At 41.2% G+C, this 18,807-nt stretch overlaps 1 protein-coding gene across 3 annotated transcripts in view; it reads right to left on the bottom strand.

Annotated features, from left to right (window-relative positions):
* Window positions 1–18,807, bottom strand: part of LOC136846773 (serine-rich adhesin for platelets-like) — a 57,987-nt gene that overhangs the window by 16,870 nt on the left and 22,310 nt on the right. For all 3 annotated transcript variants that reach the window (XR_010855535.1, XR_010855536.1, XM_067118002.1), the window contains exon 5: window positions 6,532–18,612. Coding sequence is in view for 1 of the 3 variants with exons in the window: in XM_067118002.1 (XP_066974103.1) it covers window positions 6,532–18,612 (12,081 nt within the window). In the remaining 2 variants the exon portion in view is untranslated. The remainder of the gene's footprint in view (window positions 1–6,531; window positions 18,613–18,807) is intronic.

The following is an 18,807-nucleotide window of genomic DNA, read 5'->3' as shown; positions in this document are numbered from 1 at the left end:
GAAAGTGAACGGGAGTTCGTCTGTTTTTTTTGGTACCAGCATTAATGGTTCATGTCTCTTCTTTTTTTTTGTTTGTTCGTTGTTGGTGGAGGGTCGGTTTAAGTTTTTGTTTCGTGGTTGTGTGCTGTGATTGGCGACCGTGGACCTTATCCATCTCCAGCAACCGAAGATCAGGGTGAGTGTTGCGTGTTGTGTTGTTTGTGGGTGTGAATTCCGCCACATAATATTTGGCGCCCAACGTGGGGCAGCTGGTATTGCAGCTGCAATTGAGGTTGGTGGCTGGTAGTGTGACTGAAGAGAAGGATGGAAGAGGAACTGGTAAGGTTGAGAGAGGAGAATACGTGGTTGAGGGGTGAGAATGAGAGATTGAGGAGTCAGTTGGAGGAGGTGGAGGGAATACTAAGAAGTGCAAAAGAAGAAATGAAAGGGGAGATGAAAGAGTCAGAAGAGAGAATGGAAGAGAGGATGGAAGAGAGGATGGATAAAAAGTTGGAGGGAATGATGAAAGGTGTGGAAGAAATGGTGAAAGGTATGTTCAAGGGTGTTTTTGGAGAAGGGGCTGTTGGAGGCAGGTTCTCTGGAACGTGTGAAGGGGCAAGAGAGAAAGAAAAGGAGGAAGAAGTGAATGGGCGTGAGTGATGAAAGTGATATGGGAATAGGAAGTAAGAAACGAGGGAATGAGAGGCAGGGTAAGAAAAAGGGGAATGAAAAGCAAGGGAAGGAACAGAGGGAAAGTAAGGATAAGTCAGGGGAAGAAAAAGGGAAGAAGGGAAAGGGAAAGGAAACTGGTAAGAAGGGAAAGGAAGTGGGAAAGGCAGGAAAGAAGGGAGAGGGTGAAGGCAGTAGTGATAGTGAGGTAGATGGAGGTGAGTGGATAAAAGTGGATAAAAGAGGGGAAGAAGAGTGTAATGAGTAAGATGAATGTAAGTGCAGAAGTGGACTCTTTGTATTCGGAAGAGGGTATGAAAGGACAGAGCGAAAGTAGCGAAAGTGAGAGTGAAAGTGAGAAAGAAGTGAGAAAGGCTATGTATGTGAGGGAGGTACCCGGTGTGAAAAGTATAATGAGTATGGAAGTAGGGATGTGCATGATTTCTTTAGGGAGTATGAAAGGTTTTGTCAGGATAAGTATGGGGAAAGTAAGAGAGTATGGGCACGAGAATTAGGAGAGTATTTGACTGGGTTTTTACTTGACATGTATAGGGTTATTATGAGTGTGGGAGAGGTTGAGTATGACAAGGTGAAAGCTAGATTAGTTGAGCAAGCGAGGCGTATGAAAGCGAGTGTTAAGTATAAGAGGAAGAATGAATTTGATGAGGCAAGAATGAAAGCTGGGAAACCTTGTCACTATATGCTTGTAGGCTGAGACGTTGGCAAGGAAGAAGTTTGGGGATGATGGGATAGATGAATGTAAGGAGTTAGTACGGAAGTTGTTAGGGACAGTGCCAGATGGAGTTAGAGAATTTGTGAACTTGAAGCGGAAGGAGAAGAAAAGGTGGACGAATGAAAGGTTGACTTGGGAGAAATTTTGGAAATTGTAGAAGATTATGAGCTTGACAGGGTTATAAAAGAGAGCAGAAGTGTAAGTGTAAGGGCTGGGGTAGATGAGAGAGTACCAGAATTTGGAAGCTTTAGGGATGCAGTGTTGAGGGGCCCAATGAGAATGGCCGATAGTGTAATAGATAGGAGTGTAAGAGCAAGTAATGTGGAGGTGCCAGTGAGGATGAGTGGTGGGTTTGTAAGGGAACAACGGGTTGGACGGGTTAGGGATAGTAGTGTACAAAGGGGAAGGTCGATGAGTGGAAGTCGAGTGAAGTGTTTTAGATGTGGAAAGGAAGGACATACAAAGAATGAGTGTAGGTGGGCTTTAGGAGCGTGTTTGGTGTGGGCAACCGGGACATTTGGTAAGGAGTGTCACGAAAGATAGGGGTTAAATGCTACCAGTGCGGACAGGTGGGTCATGTTGCTAATGGTTGTAGGGTACCCAAGTGAATGTAATATGTGGTAACTGTGGTAAGAATGGGCATTATGCGAGAATGTGTTCAGAACCGAGAGCGAAGTGTGACGAATGTGGAATGGAAGGGCATGTATCAAGTGTATGTAGACGAAAGAGGGTGACTGTGACAGCGAGTTCGGGAAACTGAGTGTGAAGGGGGTTCAAATGGGTGGATCCTCCAGGATGCAAGCGGTGCGTGTGATGCATGTACGTGAGGGGTTGTTGCATGAGGATCAGCAGTTTGTTTTGATAGAGTATGGTAAAAAACGTAAGAAAGGGAAGAACGTAAGTAAACTGAATGGTCGTAAGTTGTGTGATAGGGGTGTGAGTGCCAAAGTGGAAATGAGTGATAAAGCGTGTAATACGGATGAATGGGATGGTATGGATAGAACGTATAGCATATGCGGGTTTGATATAACTGAGTTGACTGAACGTGTAGGGGTTAGTGAACGGTTGGAGGTGAGCGAAAGTGTAAGAGTAAGAGAGTGTAGCAGTGATAGACGAGTGATTGAAAGCATGAATGAATCGTTGCAAGAATTGGAAAGGTCAATGAGCGAATGGGATGGGTTAGTTGAAGAATTGGGGGAGGTATTTGGGAACGAGTTAGAGGGTATAGATGAGATTGTGGATGAAATTGAGAGTGGTAATAGTGAAGAAGATAGCGTGAATCTGAGAGAGAATGGAGGAGATGATGTGAGTTTGAGTGTTGCTAGGAGAGAGAGTGATTCTGGGAGAATGATTGCGTGCCCGCGAACGCGATCTAGAGGACCTGCTAGTGAGCATCCATGGGTGTTGCGTAAGGCGATTTGAAAGAGGTGTGAAAGGTGTTGGTTGGGAAATGCTAAAAGGGGGGAGAAATATAGAGGGATGAAGAAATTTGTTTTTATTTAGCATTTCCCAACGTTTTGTGAGAGAGAGAGAGAGAGAGAGAGAGAGAGAGAGAGAGAGAGAGAGAGAGAGAGAGAGAGAGAGAGAGAGAGAGAGAGAGTGTAATTGTCGTTGTGAGTGGTTCGGTTGTTGGAGTTGGTTTTACGGCTGTCTCTCTGTCTGTCGGTCTGTCGGGAGTTTTTTCGTTTTTTGGGGAGGTCTTGGGCAGTTGAGGTCCAACCTTGAAAGTGAACGGGGAGTTCGTCTGTTTTTTTTGGTACCAGCATTAATGGTTCATGTCTCTTCTTTTTTTTTTTGTTTGTTCGTTGTTGGTGGAGGGTCGGTTTAAGTTTTTGTTTCGTGGTTGTGTGCTGTGATTGGCGACCGTGGACCTTATCCATCTCCAGCAACCGAAGATCAGGGTGAGTGTTGCGTGTTGTGTTGTTTGTGGGTGTGAATTCCGCCACAACTGAAATGCTCTGGTTACATGAGCTAACGAGCCACTGATACAGTATACATCTTAAGTAACTGAACCTAATCTGCTTCTTCAAAATAAGCAGTCCCTGCTTACCAGTGGCATCAGTTAACGGCGTTTGTGTGTTACAGCACCGGGCCAGCAACATCATTAGCTGGATTTTTGACTGATCTCCGGTTAACATCGGCGTTAAGTGGGAATTTCGGAATCAATCTCTGGTTAAAGGTGCCATTAAGCGGGGTTTTCAATGTTATTATCGTCGATTTTCAGTTAGCAACGCTCCACCGGGGACTGAACCCCAGCCGTTAACCAGGCCTACCTTAACTGGTTCATAGCTCAAGAATGAAATGGCAGCTAACACCCTACAAAATACTGCCCTTCCATCTCTGCATAACTCTAATTGGCTACGCATCTCCATTAGTTTCCACTTTCTGCAGGACCTAAATATAACCCAACCACGCTCCTCTTACTTAGAACCAAGTCATTTTTCTTATAACTAAATCATTCTGCAACATCTGACAGTTTGGCATCAGGCAATGCTGGCAATTCTCCAAGTGACGATTAAAAAAAAAAATATAGAGGCAACAACATTCTAATTTTTCACATCTTGCTCTTTATTTATGGTTTTACAAGTTTTCCCACCAGCCAGGAGGGAGTGGGAAACATGCTGGGTTTAGGATAAACAAAAGTCATAATATTAAACAGACTAAATATCCCTTATGCGTGTGACAGTTACCAAGAATTACAAGCATTAGAAAAGATATCTGAGATGATGTTGAACTATCGCCACAAAATGCGATTGATAGTTGTGTACGCTGAGAGGATTCTATTACAAATCAAGATTTCAGAAATTTTGTGCTCAGAAGGTGATAAATAGATCATCGCAAAGACTGAGATTTCTTGGCCATGTAATGAGGAGAAAGGAGCAATTACTGTAGTTATAAAGGTGGTGGTAAATCCAGTATATCAGAAAGGGATAGAGGAAGGCCCATACCATCACCTGAGAGAAATTCACGCAAAAAGTGTACGGCTTAAGAGTGAAGAGAACATTTGACCCCATAAAGAGAAAAGCCAATGTATAAATGTTCATGATGATATTTTTTATGTATTGATGAATACAATAATACTGTTTATAATAAAACCAAAAAACAATATTGATGATAGAAAAATTTCATAGGTAAAATATAAACTTAGAAAGTCAGCCGGGCAGAAAAAGAGAAATGTTAAGGATTTTCAGCAGCCCCAAGTTTTATATCGTGCTTTCGTGACACTGTGTGAAACTTAATTCAGTGCTAACATGATTCAAAGGCTAGACAAATTCTTCACATGTGACTGCCAACTCCTCTCTTATAATTGCTAGGATGTTTGGAAATTTTTATATAACCATGCAATTTATTAACGTATAAAAAATATTTGGTAACTAAAAAAATATAACTACCGCTTAATAAAAAACCAATAATGATGGAGAACAAAAAGTCTTGAAACAGCAACTGTCATAGCAAACGAGACTACTCATTTATGCATCAGTTACTTTTCAAAATTTCAGTGATACAGTAGGATGTCTGTAGACTGGAGGGGGGAAAAGAATCACAGCTTTTCACTGAAACCCTTCTGCATAGACTTAACAATATTATCTGCGGTTATTGAAAGCAATGATGTCAGATCTGACTTTGGAATTTGACACAAGGTGCTAGATTAACATATAATTGCACCACCTTCAGAATTATGATCACTGATATGACCAGTAGAACTGCATCTTAGGAACTTGTTTAAGTTATGCTTATACAGTGCTGAGAATCAGTGCATCTGACAGTTCCATAGTTAGAGGCCGTGAAAGCAATTGATCATGCTTGGACAATCAAAGCTGGGTTAAGGTATGGGAATAGGTTGGGGGGTAAAATTGGAGGGCAGAGGTGTTTGGTTTTAACTGGTGTTATGCACTAATAGTGTCATCTATTCAAAAATTTTATCATCCATGCTGGCTGCTTATATAACAGTTTACTATAATCCTGCCAACAAGAGAACATCAGGTCTTTACAGATGATGACTACCAAGTTATTCACTAGTGGTCTTATTGTGATGGCATTTATAGCTGGAGCAATACAGTGATCTTAATTGTTTGACATCTTGTTGAACCAGAATTGTTCAACTTTGCCCCCCGCTTTCCCAAAAGGTTGCCTTGTACTTCTAGGCTCTGAGGTCGACCACATTACCTAGTTCATTATGCAACTAAACTTTTCTAGTGAGCCTTTGCTGAGACAAAATTACCGTCAGCAAATAAATAACAGATATGAGTGAGTTTCACATAATGTTATCAATACTATATCACTAACCATGATATGAGAGAGAGAGAGAGAGAGAGAGAGAGAGAGAGAGAGAGAGAGAGAGAGAGAGAGAGAGAGAGAATTTTATGGTATCATTAAGATACTGATAAGATATGTGGGATTCATTATCTTGTTTTTAAAAGCAAGGTAGCAGGTTAATTTAACCTCTTAAGATACTGTTCCTCATTTGAATAACTTGACTAATGGTGAGAATATGAATTATCTCGTCCTCTTGATAATGATTCACACACACACACACACACACACACACACACACACACACACACACACACACTCTCTCTCTCTCTCTCTCATGTAAATTTGTCCACCTTGTACCTTATAAACAACCAACATCTGTGCACATTTATGAACAAATTTCCTTTTAGTCAACAGTCGCCATTTACAGACTCATTTAGAAAATTCTTTTGCTAATGGCCAAACTAATTTTCCTACAACATACATATAACATGTACCACAGCATAAGATAACAGATTGCTTACACAATACAAAATTTAAAAGTCAACAGATATGTGTCAAAAACAAATAATCCAAAAACTTCCAAAATAAATGATACTATTAAATTTTAACTTAAAATGTCTCAAATATTTTGCCTTCATAGCAAACAAAATGAACAAATGGTAGGCTGCAGCCACCAATGACTACAGGTATAAAAATATGAACGTTGCAAATGTTAAAAACTAAAATACTGTGTTCATGACAATAAATAAGGGCATGAATGATAAAAACTAAAATATTCATGACAAAAAATCACTGCAGACCCAATGCACACCCAAATTTGATCTATGGTTCACTATATCAAAGCAAACTGAAACCTTCCCCATTCAAAATGGCTTCACACAGCCGCAACTTACCTCCAGATGTGGTAGAGTATCTAAATTTTGATGATCGCTGGAAGGTCGTGAGGATTCAAAGAACGGTATAAATTTCTGTTCGGAATTTGAACTGCAACTTGCCGCAAGCAGATGCTCTTGTGAATGCTGTGAGTCCTTCTGCTCAAGTTTGTCACTTTCGGATTTGGTTAAGTCTTCACCCTTTATCACACTTGTTCCGCCTAATCTTAAAGGTTCTTTCTCTTTTCTATCTAAACGGACTTGAGAAGCCTCAACGTCACTTCTCCGATCACCTAACGGCATAGTTTTGGGAGGTTTCTGTTGAACCAACTTTAACGAGCTTCCTAGAGATCTGCAGCCTGAGAGTATTGAGCTCTGTTGTCCAGAAAAACTGGCATAGCCAGGAAGTTCACTTTTCTCAAAATTCACAGTACTGTCTTGCATATAATCTCTGAAACCTACTCTCTGCTCATTTTGTACAAAGTTACCTTTATGCAGTGCACCAAAACAACTACCATAGAGACCGCCATCTTTCCCGAAGCCTCCACTCCTACCTGGAGGGTGCAAGTCTACTGTTTCACAAACACCCGTTGCACTCTTGTGAGTTACAGTATCAAGAATATCACTTCTAGATTCCCTTACCGATTTACCTTTAAAGCCAACTACCTCCTTGTCAGCTTCTTTGTCTGTGGTCGATAAACGTTTACTATCCGTTTCCATCTTTTGCTCAGACAGTGGACTACCTTTCTTATTTACCATGTCACCACCAGCACTCGTTACCAAAGAAATATTTTCCCTCGTTACTATGTTAGTTTTCAAGTTACCTAGTTTGAAAACTGGGGCACCTGAATGAAGTTTATCTTTCCCTGTATCTTCTGAAGTAAGAGACAAACCACCACTTCTTTCCTGAACAACTGGGTGGCCTAACTTCTCAGCGGAAGAAGAAAGTTCACCCTTTTCTTTTGAGACTGCACAGACGCTACTGTCTTTCCTAGTATCATGGCCACTAGCAAACAAATTACTACTTCCAGCTGTTTTATCAAGATGTTCATTACTTGAAGCTTTCACCTTGTCACAGGGCAATTCTTCTTTAGATTTACGACCCAAAATAGATTCTATTTTCAAAACAGGGGGGAGGGGTATATCCAATGGTACTGTTTTTATTTTAGTATTTATGCTCTTCGGAACCGGGCCTGGTTGCAGTCTGGTTTCTGGAAGTGTCCAGTCCTCCTCCTTTGGTGGGGTTTTCACCAAAAAGTTATTCGCTTTACTTTTTTCTTTCAGAGCAAGAGGTTTTGACGATTTTAAAGATTTCTCATCTCCAACATCACTTGGCTCTGCCACGGAAGAAGGGATTTCAGTAGTCTGTTTTGAAGATTCATCAGATGGCTTCTGGGCTAAACTTTCTTTCTGAAGAGAATCACCAGGCATTTTGCTATCCACAAACTTTGCTTCCTTGTCAATATGAATGTTCTCTGCACTTTTACCCACAGATGGTGTAGAGGAAATCGTACTTTGATGGAAATCATTAGCTTTGTCAGAGAACTTACTTTTAACATTACTGAAAAACTTGTCTGTTTTGCTCTTATCATCTACATTGCCAGTGTTTTCACTTACTGAAAACACACCACTTTGGACACTGCTCTCATTTTTGAAGATAAAGCTCTTCGCTGGCCCATCAGATACGCTTTCCTTTTTCGTATGTAGTCCAGCAATATCTTCAATACTACTAAAATCTGTTTTAGTTCTGGGTTTCCTAGGTGTAGCATCTCTGTGTAATAAAGATGTTTCTGTCAAACTAACAGATGAAGTGATGATGCTAGGTACAGATCTGTGAACATGACCAGTCTCAATCAACGACGAACTGCAGTTGACCTGGTCAGGTGATTTTTCTTTACTCAGACTGAAAATGTTTAACCTACCCTCTATTGTTAAATCCCCCGTTGCAATTTTCTGGCCTGGCTTGTCTACCTTTTCAACAACAGGTTTTTCATTACCTGCAATATCAGTATTAAATTGGCTCTCAGTACTCTGAATGACCGACGTACTGGGCCCTTTCTTCATAGCATCTTTGCTGTTAGTACTTTTCAATTCTATTTCAACCACGGAATCTTTTCTTTCCTCATTTGTCTTCCTTCCGAAATCTATTTTTGGCTCACTAGATTTCTCTACAACTTTTGAATAGAGTAACTTCACCGGCTTGGCTTTTATACAAGGTGGTTCTATCACACAGGGTCTGCTCGAGTCTGATGTTTCAAACTTATCTACAGGCACTGCCACTTCTTTGCCACTGTGACATACACTGGAATTAGTGTGAGAGTCCAGTTTGCTTTTGGTAGGAACGACTACACCAACACCTTTGAGGTCACGAATTATTTTAAATGTCGACCCTGATAATTCTTTTGAACTTTGAGTCTCGGGCAGAGAGGTCCCCAAATGATGTGAAATGTTTGATTGTGATTCTTTCCTGTCATTCAAACAGTCCTTTGATTCTAGTTGAGTGTCTATCACAGATTTTTCAACAGATATATTAGGCATACAGATATTTTCCACAGAAACTGAATCATAGGAAACTGCAACATTACTCGGTAAAGAACATTTAGGCACTTTTACATCTTTAGTCTTTCCTAAAGATGTGTTACTACTTGCAGATATGTCAACCTGATCTGAACCCAGCTTAGCATTTGATACTATTCCAGATGAAGCTGAAGTACAAGAATCAGCTTGAGAGAGCTCCTTCCTCACATCACCACCAGGGTTCAACAAATTTATGACTCTGGTATCTTTGTGCACAGTTGTTTTACTCAAATGTGGGCTGGAGGAAGCTGAAACCTGATGTGTTAATTCTGAATGTACTTCGTCAAGTTTGGTTTTGTCTTCTGTCAAAGAAAACTTTGAAACAAAACTTCCACTGAATTCTGAAGTGACATCTGCAGTCTTTACACTCTGCTGTGGTGCACATTTCATTTTGACCTCAGCTTCCACATCAGATGATGATACATCCTTCAACACATTAGTTTGCACCACATCCAGCCCTTTTTCTTTACTTTCCAACCAAGGTCTCAAAGCTGCTGAACGGTCATATTTACATGAAACTGGGTTGTCTTCTGCAGAGGATTCAGGTGGCTGGTGAGAACTTATCTTCGAATGTAAAAGCAACGCTGGCTCTTCAGTTAAATCCTTACGTACTAAGGAAGACTTGGTATCGACCTTGGCTTTTTCTGTAGCTCCTAATTTTATATCTACTACAGTGGGAACATTTATTTTTCCCGGACTCAATTCCTTCGGGATTTTGATGTGGTCCAAGTTTTGTTCCAAAACATGGCATGCAGCTGGCACAGATGTGGTCAGTCTGGTGTCTTCTTCAGTAGAACCCTTTTTAAGATCTCCCTGTAACTCCTTGCCTCCTACTGCAGCACATAAATCTCCGCCTACTACGGGTTTTGGCCTGTTTTCAACAATGCTTGCTGTTCTGTGTGCTGACTCGATATCTAAGCTCTTGAGAATTTCATCTCCTAATGATTTTGCACTGATGGCTGCAGTGGATGATTTACCTTCATCCATCTTTTTACTAAAACCTGGAATCTCAGATTTTGCATCCAAAGAAAGCGCATCAGTCTTTGAACTACCAGGCTGGATGGAACTCCCACTCTCTCCTGCTCTAGCTAACGTCTCTTGTATTTTTTCATTCAATTTTTCTGACCCAGGTTTCACTTCTGGTGATCCAACAAACTGTATAGACTTCGGCGCTTCTACAGTTTTATCTTCCTCCAGGAGTTTTTTCGTAACACTTAACGGAGATACAGTTGTACTCGGTTCCACTGCGGAATCTAATTTCTTTACACTCTTCCTATTACATAAATCTATACTCCCTTCTTTTCTCTTTACTGGTAGCAATGGCAGCTTAGTTGTTACTTTCTCATCCACTTGACTCTCCTGCTCTGCTTTAGGTACGGCAATGCTCGTTGCTGCAATATTTTGGGCAATTTCTTGGGTCTTTACACTTTCTTTTTCTAAAGAGACTTTTGATGTATCTGGAGACTTCTCAGGTTGCTTCTCTGGTGCACGGTCCCCTTCAGTGTCTGTGTTTCCAAGTGTTGGCTCTGATCTATTTTTGCTCTCTAATTTCAATGAAAAATCTCCTGATTTCAGCAAGTTTAATTCAGACAACTTTTCATCAGCTGGTTTCACTTTTGTTACTATTCTAGGTTCTTTCTGAGAATTATCACTAGTACCAGGCCTTTGTAAAATGGCAGCAGAGTCTGTATGAGTCTGAGATAATTTTGTCTCTTCTGATCTGGAGGTGAACGTTGAAGGCAGTACAGCTGCATTCCCCTCACGATCCTTAACGCTTGGAACCAAGTCTTCTGAGCTCGAATCAGGGACAACTTTGGTCTTTTTGTCATTTATATTACTGTCTACTGATACCACATCATGTTCTGTAGATCTCTTGAATGTACTGGAGGAAACCACTACACTTCCACTTGTACTTCCTTCAGACGTTGTTCCTGACAACGGCAAAACTGATTCTATTTTACTAACTTCTGTGCTTGAGCTATCCAACAGCTTCCTTCCCTCTTCCTCAGATTGGCTAACATCGGACGAACTTATTTGTGAATGTTCCCTCGACTTTGTCGTCGTGCTGATCTCACTACTTGAACCCTTTACTTCAAGCTCAGGTTTTTCTACACTGCTGTTTCTCCTACATGACTGCAGAATCTTGGATGGAGTTGCAGATGTTACATTACTATTATTACTAGACTCCTCTGATGTATCTTTCATTGATTTGGTGGTTTTATGACTAGAATCTGTTAACTTGGGCTGAATTACTTCTGTTACCGTGCTTTTGAGATCTGAAGCCTTAGCAGAAATATTTTCCTTAGAAAGTGTGGCTTCTTTTGTTGAACTAATCTCGTGACTTGAACTTGACTCGGCTAAGGTTTTGCTTTGAGTGCTGTCCTCAATACCAGAACCTGATTCAACTACAGCTGCTTTGCTCTTCTCCTCTGAATCAGAAAGTTGTAAAGTGGATGTAAGTAGCTTAATGGTCTTCTTGCCAGACTGTACTTCACCCTCAGAGCCCTTGCGGTCGAAATCACCTGGACCTGGTGATGCTGATTTGGATGAGGGTAGATCTTTGACAATCTTTTCAACAGAAATACTCGAAATTGGTGGACATGAAAAACTTGCACTACCTGGGTCATTCTTCTTTATTATACCTCCTTCCTTGCCAGATTCGACAACCTTGGGAGACTTCCCACAATCAGTATCTTTATGGTATCCACTTGAGGAGGGAGTACCAGCATATAAAGTACTGACGTTGACATCAGATTCACTCAATCTGGTAGATTTTACATCTGAGAAAGTAAATGCATTATTCTTGTTGATATTTTGTGTTTCATTACCCTTGGATTTGTCACCATCTTCAACAGAGCTCTTAACACTGAAATCCTTTACTCTTTCATGACAAGTACCTTTGTCTCCTATGCTAATCAAGTTATTAGTCGCACTCGTACTTGGCCCTGTTGTTTCTTCTTTATTGCCCTGTGATGTAGATTCTCCGCTCTTAAGAGATACTGTAACAGATACGGGGCTTTCACTGCTAACATCACTTGACTTTGATACAGATGCCTCACTTGCTTTGAAGTCGGCTACACCTACAACACTCTCATTAGCAGAACCACTCTGAATGGGCTTCATTGCCCTCGTCAGGCCATCACTGTTACCTGGATCCAAAAGCTTAGATGTCCCTTCCTCTATTCCCTTGTTCTCACTATTTCTGTCAATTACCAGAGATGTGGGTTTGCCTGCCAAATGTTCACTTGACTTCAAGATGACTGTATCTGTTATTCCACTTCCTTTATTATTAGGATCAGCAAATGCGTGTACCATTTCAGGCAAAGGCAATTCTGTAGTTTGACTTTTATCAAGATTGGTCTTTTCTTTTTCGAGTGCTTTTGTATCAATTTGGGTTTTCTCAGGAGCAATTGTATTTGTTTGAGTGTTTTCATTTGTGGTTTTACTTGACTGATCTTTCTCCAACGTTTTTGTTTGGATTCCCTTTTGAGAACCAGTTTTTGACTGGACTGATTCAACAGTAGCGACGTCTGTTTGAGCCTTATCCTTGGAAGCTGGAGACTGTTGAACTATCTCCCGGGCAGAAGTTTTTGTCTGCACCTCCTCATGCATAGCTGTACTTGACTGGACGTCCTGGCCAGCTGCGTTTGTTCCAAATTTCTCAGGATCAGCTACATTTGATTGAATTTTCTCCTGAGCAGCTGTTTTTATCTGAACTTTCTCCAGGGTAGAAGCAACTGTTTGGCCTTTCTCTGTGGTATCTGCTTTAGCCAGACCTTTCTGATGTTTTCCTGAATATTCTTTGACTTCTTCATTAGCAGATTTATTTGTCTGTTCTTTCTCTTGTGGTTCGGTTGTAGATTGGACTGTCTTATCAATATCTTTATTTGTTTGGAACTTCTCTTCAGAAGTTGTCTTCCCTTGATGTTCGTCCTGGGTACACGACTTTCTCTCAACTACTTTTTCAGCCTTGGCAGTTTCGTTACTTGTGTCCAATACTTTGCACGGTGCTACAGCTTTTCGTTCCTTCTCAAAACCTGCAGTGACGGGCAATGTTGCATCTGGTTGGTTACTACCGACTTCAAGAGCATTTAATTTTTGTGCAGACGAAACTATCACATTGTTGTGAATACTGGAATTATTAAGAGAGGTGCTGTCCTTTTCCAATGCAACATCTTTGCCTTCAGGGCTCTCCAGTACAGGGGAGTCTGACACAGTTCTTACATCATAACTACCAGACTTAGATGCCTCTACAAGCAACTGGGGAATTGATATACTGGATTCACTTTCCTTTGAATCAATAGTGCTACATTTATCAACACCACTGGCCTCAGAAATTACGTCAGACTCAGCAACACTGGTTTGATCTTTAACTTCAGAAGTTTTACTGCTTGTGTTGGAGGATTTACTTGGAGTGGTGGTAACTTCACCTTTTGCAGGCAATGTTGGCGTAGATGTATCAGCCTCAACACCTTTGGTGCCTTGATCACAATTTTTGCTGCTTATGGGTAACTTACTTTCGTTATTCAAGGAGGTGGAATCTGATATGTTTGGTTTACTGATCCTACTGTTCGGATCAGACTCGAATGGTGAAACTGGAATATTCTCCCTACTTTCATTACAGATACTTTCCTGAGAGGCAGGTGAATCTTTGCCTTTATTCTCGATATGCAACACTAATTGTAAAGGTTTTGACAATGTAGATATTGCATTGTTGCAACTGTCATTACTTGAACCTGAAATTGCACTGGTAGTGTCACCCTTTCGTACTTCACTTTCTCTATCATTTGGTTTAACTGAACTTTCACTGGTTCTTTCCAAAAGGGATTCACTACTGGAAACAGAAAAATCTGAAGCAACTGCTGAAGGCTTCACTGATGGCAGTATGGCTACACTGTCTGTGCTTTCTTTACTTCCTTGATCTGAACTTTTGCTTGAAACAAGATCAGATAATGCTGTACTGCATGGTGATAATTTTGCTCCCGTGGGAGGGGCTGCTTCTATCGTGCTTGCACTTGGCGTTTCTCTATTTTCAACAACTTTAGGGATACCATAATGTGAACTATAATTACCACATGTTGCATCAGTTTCTGTTTGGGATTGTGTTACTTTTTCTGAGGACTCTTCTTTACCAGGAAAACTCTTGTCTTCTTCTGCAACATTCTTTTGTGTTTCAGAACTGCTATCTTTTCCTATTAGGTGAAGAATTTCAACATTTTTTCCTTTATCTTCAGATAAGTCTGCCTTCTCACTGTCATTCAAGTCTTTCCTGAAAACAGTTGTTCTACTTAATCTGGGTTTTTTACTCGGCGATGCTGTATCTTGTTTAGAGTCAGAGATATCATCTTTACCTGCCTTTTCTGTTTCTAAACTATCAGTTTCGGTCTTAAATTTATCAACGGTAGGTTTTTCCTTCTCTCCATTATCGGCCTCATTCTGATCCTTATCAAGGGTGGTTTTTTCGTTCTCTAGCTTGTCAACCTCTGTCTTGAGGTTACCAAGGACAACTGAACCTTCTGAGACAACTGAACCTTCTGATCCAGTCTCTGCTTTTGGTGTAACAATGTTCTCTCCTTTGGTCGCAGTGGCTAAATTGCAGACAGGTTTTACTTCACCAGCTAAGGATTCCTTACTAATTTCAGATTTATTATCGAGCCCTTTCAGAAACCCTGTGCTCAAGGTAGTTGAAATTTCTTGGTCTCTTTCCCCAGTGACATCAGAACTTATTAAATCTACTTTTGTGACAGCTGACCCAGAGGGATCTGTGGGTATTTCCTTTTCATCTACAGAACTCGAAATGACGTTGGTATCGTCATCACCTTTCCCTTCACCATCTTTGGCTGACGGTTCCACTACCTTTGAACCTATCTGAGAATCTAATATATCACTGGTAGGAGTAACACACACAATCCTTTCAAGAACAGAAAGTGGCGTCTGCTCTTTTGAAATGTCCCCTTCTACCGAAACTTTGGAAACATGGGGAGTTTTGTTATCCCTTTCTACAGATGGTAACTCTTCTTTGTTTGGAGTTTTGCCAGAGGACTTGACTGGTGTGGCTTCTGAAGGACATACACCATGCAATTTTGTTGAAGGTGTTTGCCAAGATGAAGTATCCACCGAGGACTTCACTGGTGTGACTTCTGAAGTACTTACATCACACAATTTTGTTGGATGTGTCTGTAGAGATGAAGTATCCACCAAGGGCTTCACTGATGTGACTTCTGCAGCAGATACATCATGCAATTTTGTTGGTGTCTGTAGAGATGAAGTATCCACCGAGGACTTTGCTAATGTGACTTCTACAGCACATACATCATGTAATTTTGTTGAAGTTGAAGGTGTCTGTAGAGATGTAGTATCCACCGAGGACTTCACTGGTGTGACTTCTGAAGTACATACATCATGCAATTTAGTTGAAGGTGTCCGCACAGATGTAGTATCCACCGAGGACTTCGCTGGTGTGACTTCCGAAGTACATACATCATGCAATTTTGTTGGCGGTGTCTGCAGAGATGAAGAATCCACCAAGGACTTCACTGGTGTGACTTCTACAGCACACACGTCATGCAATTTTGTCGAAGGCGTCTGTAAAGATGACGTATCCAAAGAATCCTGTTTTAACTGTCCTACAGGAGTAAATTGTGACTCATAGCTTATGTACTTCTCAAGTTTTAGATTTGCACCGGTGCTCGGAGTACCAGTTGCTGTTTCTTCGTTGCATGGCACCACACCTGTTGACGTTTCCCTCTGTGATGACTGGGGCAGTTTGGCAGTAACAGAATTCCTTGTCTCACTGTTTTGTTTGACACTTGCACCTTCATCTACCTTCTGTGTGCTAGTGTCAAAATCGCCGACAAGATCAGCAGACACTTCTGGAACGCTTCTGTTTGAATCTTGCTGATCCACTGTACCGTCACTCTTAAGAGCTCCTGCAGAATCTTCATAGTCTGAGGCTGCCTGGGGATCAACCGGAGTTACGGTCACATATCCTATTAGCTGACGATTCACCCTCTCTTCCTCGTTATCGTCGTTGCTTAAATTATCAGTCAGTAGAAAAGGAGTTGGGTTAATAAGGGATCCAGCTGACAGAACGTCAGTTTCTTGGACTGCCTTCAAGTTAGAACTAGAAACGTTCTCCACTACCTCAGAAGGACCAACATTTCCGAACTGCTCTTTGTCAAATTTTAAAAACTGCTCTAGTTCAAATTTCTCTTCATCAGTTACCTTCGACAGAGTTTCAGAAATGTCTTTGTGATCGTCATCTTTCATAAGCTGCTCTGATTTTACATCCGACTTATTCCCTCCTTTATCTTGATCTTCTAACGAGAGAATTATCGTGTTTACCAACTTTGCGTGTTCACTACCGTCCTCCTCAACAACTGGTGAACTTTTGGGGGAACCAAGTTCTGTTGGGCTTTTCTTCTCTACAGTCTCCCCCTCCTCCTCCTTTGGGATGCTAGTGTCCAATTTAAAGTTCTCCAATATTTCACCAGATATTCTTTCATGAAATTCCTCCGATTTTACTACCAAATCTTTGCTAACTTCCTTGTCATTTCCAGAGTCAGCCACACTACTTTTCTGACCTGCAGGTACAATTTCTACTGAAGGACTAACTTTTCTCTTGGCTGTATCTAACAATTTTTCCCAGAGTTTTGTCTTAACCGATGAATTGGACACATTCGCAGTTTTACCTGGAGGGGTCTGCGATAGATGTCCACCGACTTCAATACCTTTCAAGCTCTCTTTCTGTACATCTTTAGTTTCGATACTTTTCTCATCAACTGACTGAGTTAAAACTTTAGTTTCCACATCAGCCTTCTTACACACCAAATTTGTACTACCAATCAGCTTTTTCGCTTCACTGGGACTACTTATCACAGTTTTGTCTTCATGGACTATGTCATGACTTGGATGAGTACTTGCCAAATGACTTTCACTGCCAGTGCTTTTCAGAAGCTGCGAGGGATTACTAACAGCAACTATTTCTGGAGTTTTGCTTTTAACTTTGCTTAGTGTAACTGTACATTCACTTGCTGAAGTGTTACCTAACAAACTAAGGGATTTTAAGGACGACTTTGTCTCTGAGGTTGTTATAATTTTACTATTCAATTCTTGAACTTCAAATAGACTCTGTAAAATAGTCTGCTCCTTTACATTCGGCAATATGACATCTGTTTTTGCTGGTTCTTCCTCCCCCTTAAACAACAAAGTATCCTTACTACCAAGGGGAACATCTGCCTTAGATTTTTTAATAACGTCACTGCATCTATTTGGTACGTCTTCAGGTAAGATTTCCACCCCAGGTGATGGTTCTGGTTTCTTTGGCAAGGCAACGGTTGCTGATGGCTGGACTTTTGTCAATTCTTTATGGAGTATGTCAGGAAACTTCTCATACTGGTGTGTCTGTTTGGCTGTAGCGTTTGTGAGCTTTTCATCCAATTCATTATATTTAGTTGGAACCTGAATCTGGTTTTCTGGCACAGGTACCCCCTTTTCCAAACTGGGCTTGACTTGTTTGGGAGTCTTTTCCGCTAAAGAAGACTTCCCTGCAGAAGTCTTTGGCAATGTGATTGGATGGACGACTGTCTCCGATTCAGTGACCTTAATCTTTTCTATGCTGTCGGGGATGTTCACACCGAACGGATGCTTTGAAACAACTTCACTGTGTTCAGGCTTGCGAGCCCCACCGGATTTTTCTTTGGTAACAACATCACACAAAGGATAATTTCCCAGTCTTTTCAAGGATACAGTTGGCTGGAAATTTGCATAGTCTGGTCCCTGTGTTGAGCTATCACTCTCATGATCTGTGTCTGAACTAGCTTTTGCACAAGGCTGTGCCACGTCGGGTGAGATAGGTGGAATGCGGTGTTCTCCCTCTTTCGAACCAAGATCATCGTTATTTTTACACCTGCTCTTCGCAGACTCTCTAGACACAACTCTCTCGTCTGAACACTCACTACTGGTAGTTCTAAATTCACTTCCTGAAATTTTACCTTCCTTATAACCACTTGGCTGCTTGTCTATGCTGCGCTTATTCTTTACATGTCTTCTGTAACTCACCTCAGATACACTGTTTGCGTTTACCTTAACATTAGTCACACTTTCAATACTCTTTGGTTTTTCACTACTTAAACTTGCACTTATACTTGTGTTAGGCACAGATTCAGGTAACTTAATTTTAAGAGACGGCACTCTGTCTTTGAGATCGCTGCTGCAGGAACTCCCAATAATGTTAATAGTCCCACTCGCATGGTAATCAGGATCTTCCAAGGCCTGCGAAGACCTAGAAGAGCGCTTGCGTGAGCGTCTCTGAGGTGGAGATTTTTCTCGAGGCCCTTCGGAATCTTCATCTTCATCAGACTCCTCTAGAGATACTCTGCTGAGGGCCCGAGAAGCACGAGCAGAGCTTCTACTAGGTCTACTAGATATAAGAGATGAAGACAATGATGATGATGGTGAAGATGAGGATGATGGGAGTTCTGACGAAGTTAGAGCAGAGGTAACTTGGTATGTAGATTTTTTGACCTGCAAAAATTCCTTTGTTAAAGTTTCCCGTACGGGAGAGGTGGTCTACAAATTGACTGCCTCAGAGTGCAAGGCATTTGGAAAACGTCCTTGCATTTTCTCAGGCAATCTAATGCCAAGTGGTTGTGGTAACAGACTATGCTTAGTGCAGTACACAAAACTGATATCAACCCTTTTCCATCAAAACCTATCCTT

The sequence above is a fragment of the Macrobrachium rosenbergii genome, chromosome 15 (genome assembly GCF_040412425.1).
Source record: "Macrobrachium rosenbergii isolate ZJJX-2024 chromosome 15, ASM4041242v1, whole genome shotgun sequence".
Classification (NCBI taxonomy): domain Eukaryota; kingdom Metazoa; phylum Arthropoda; class Malacostraca; order Decapoda; family Palaemonidae; genus Macrobrachium; species Macrobrachium rosenbergii.
This window is presented reverse-complemented; position numbering and strand designations above follow the sequence as displayed.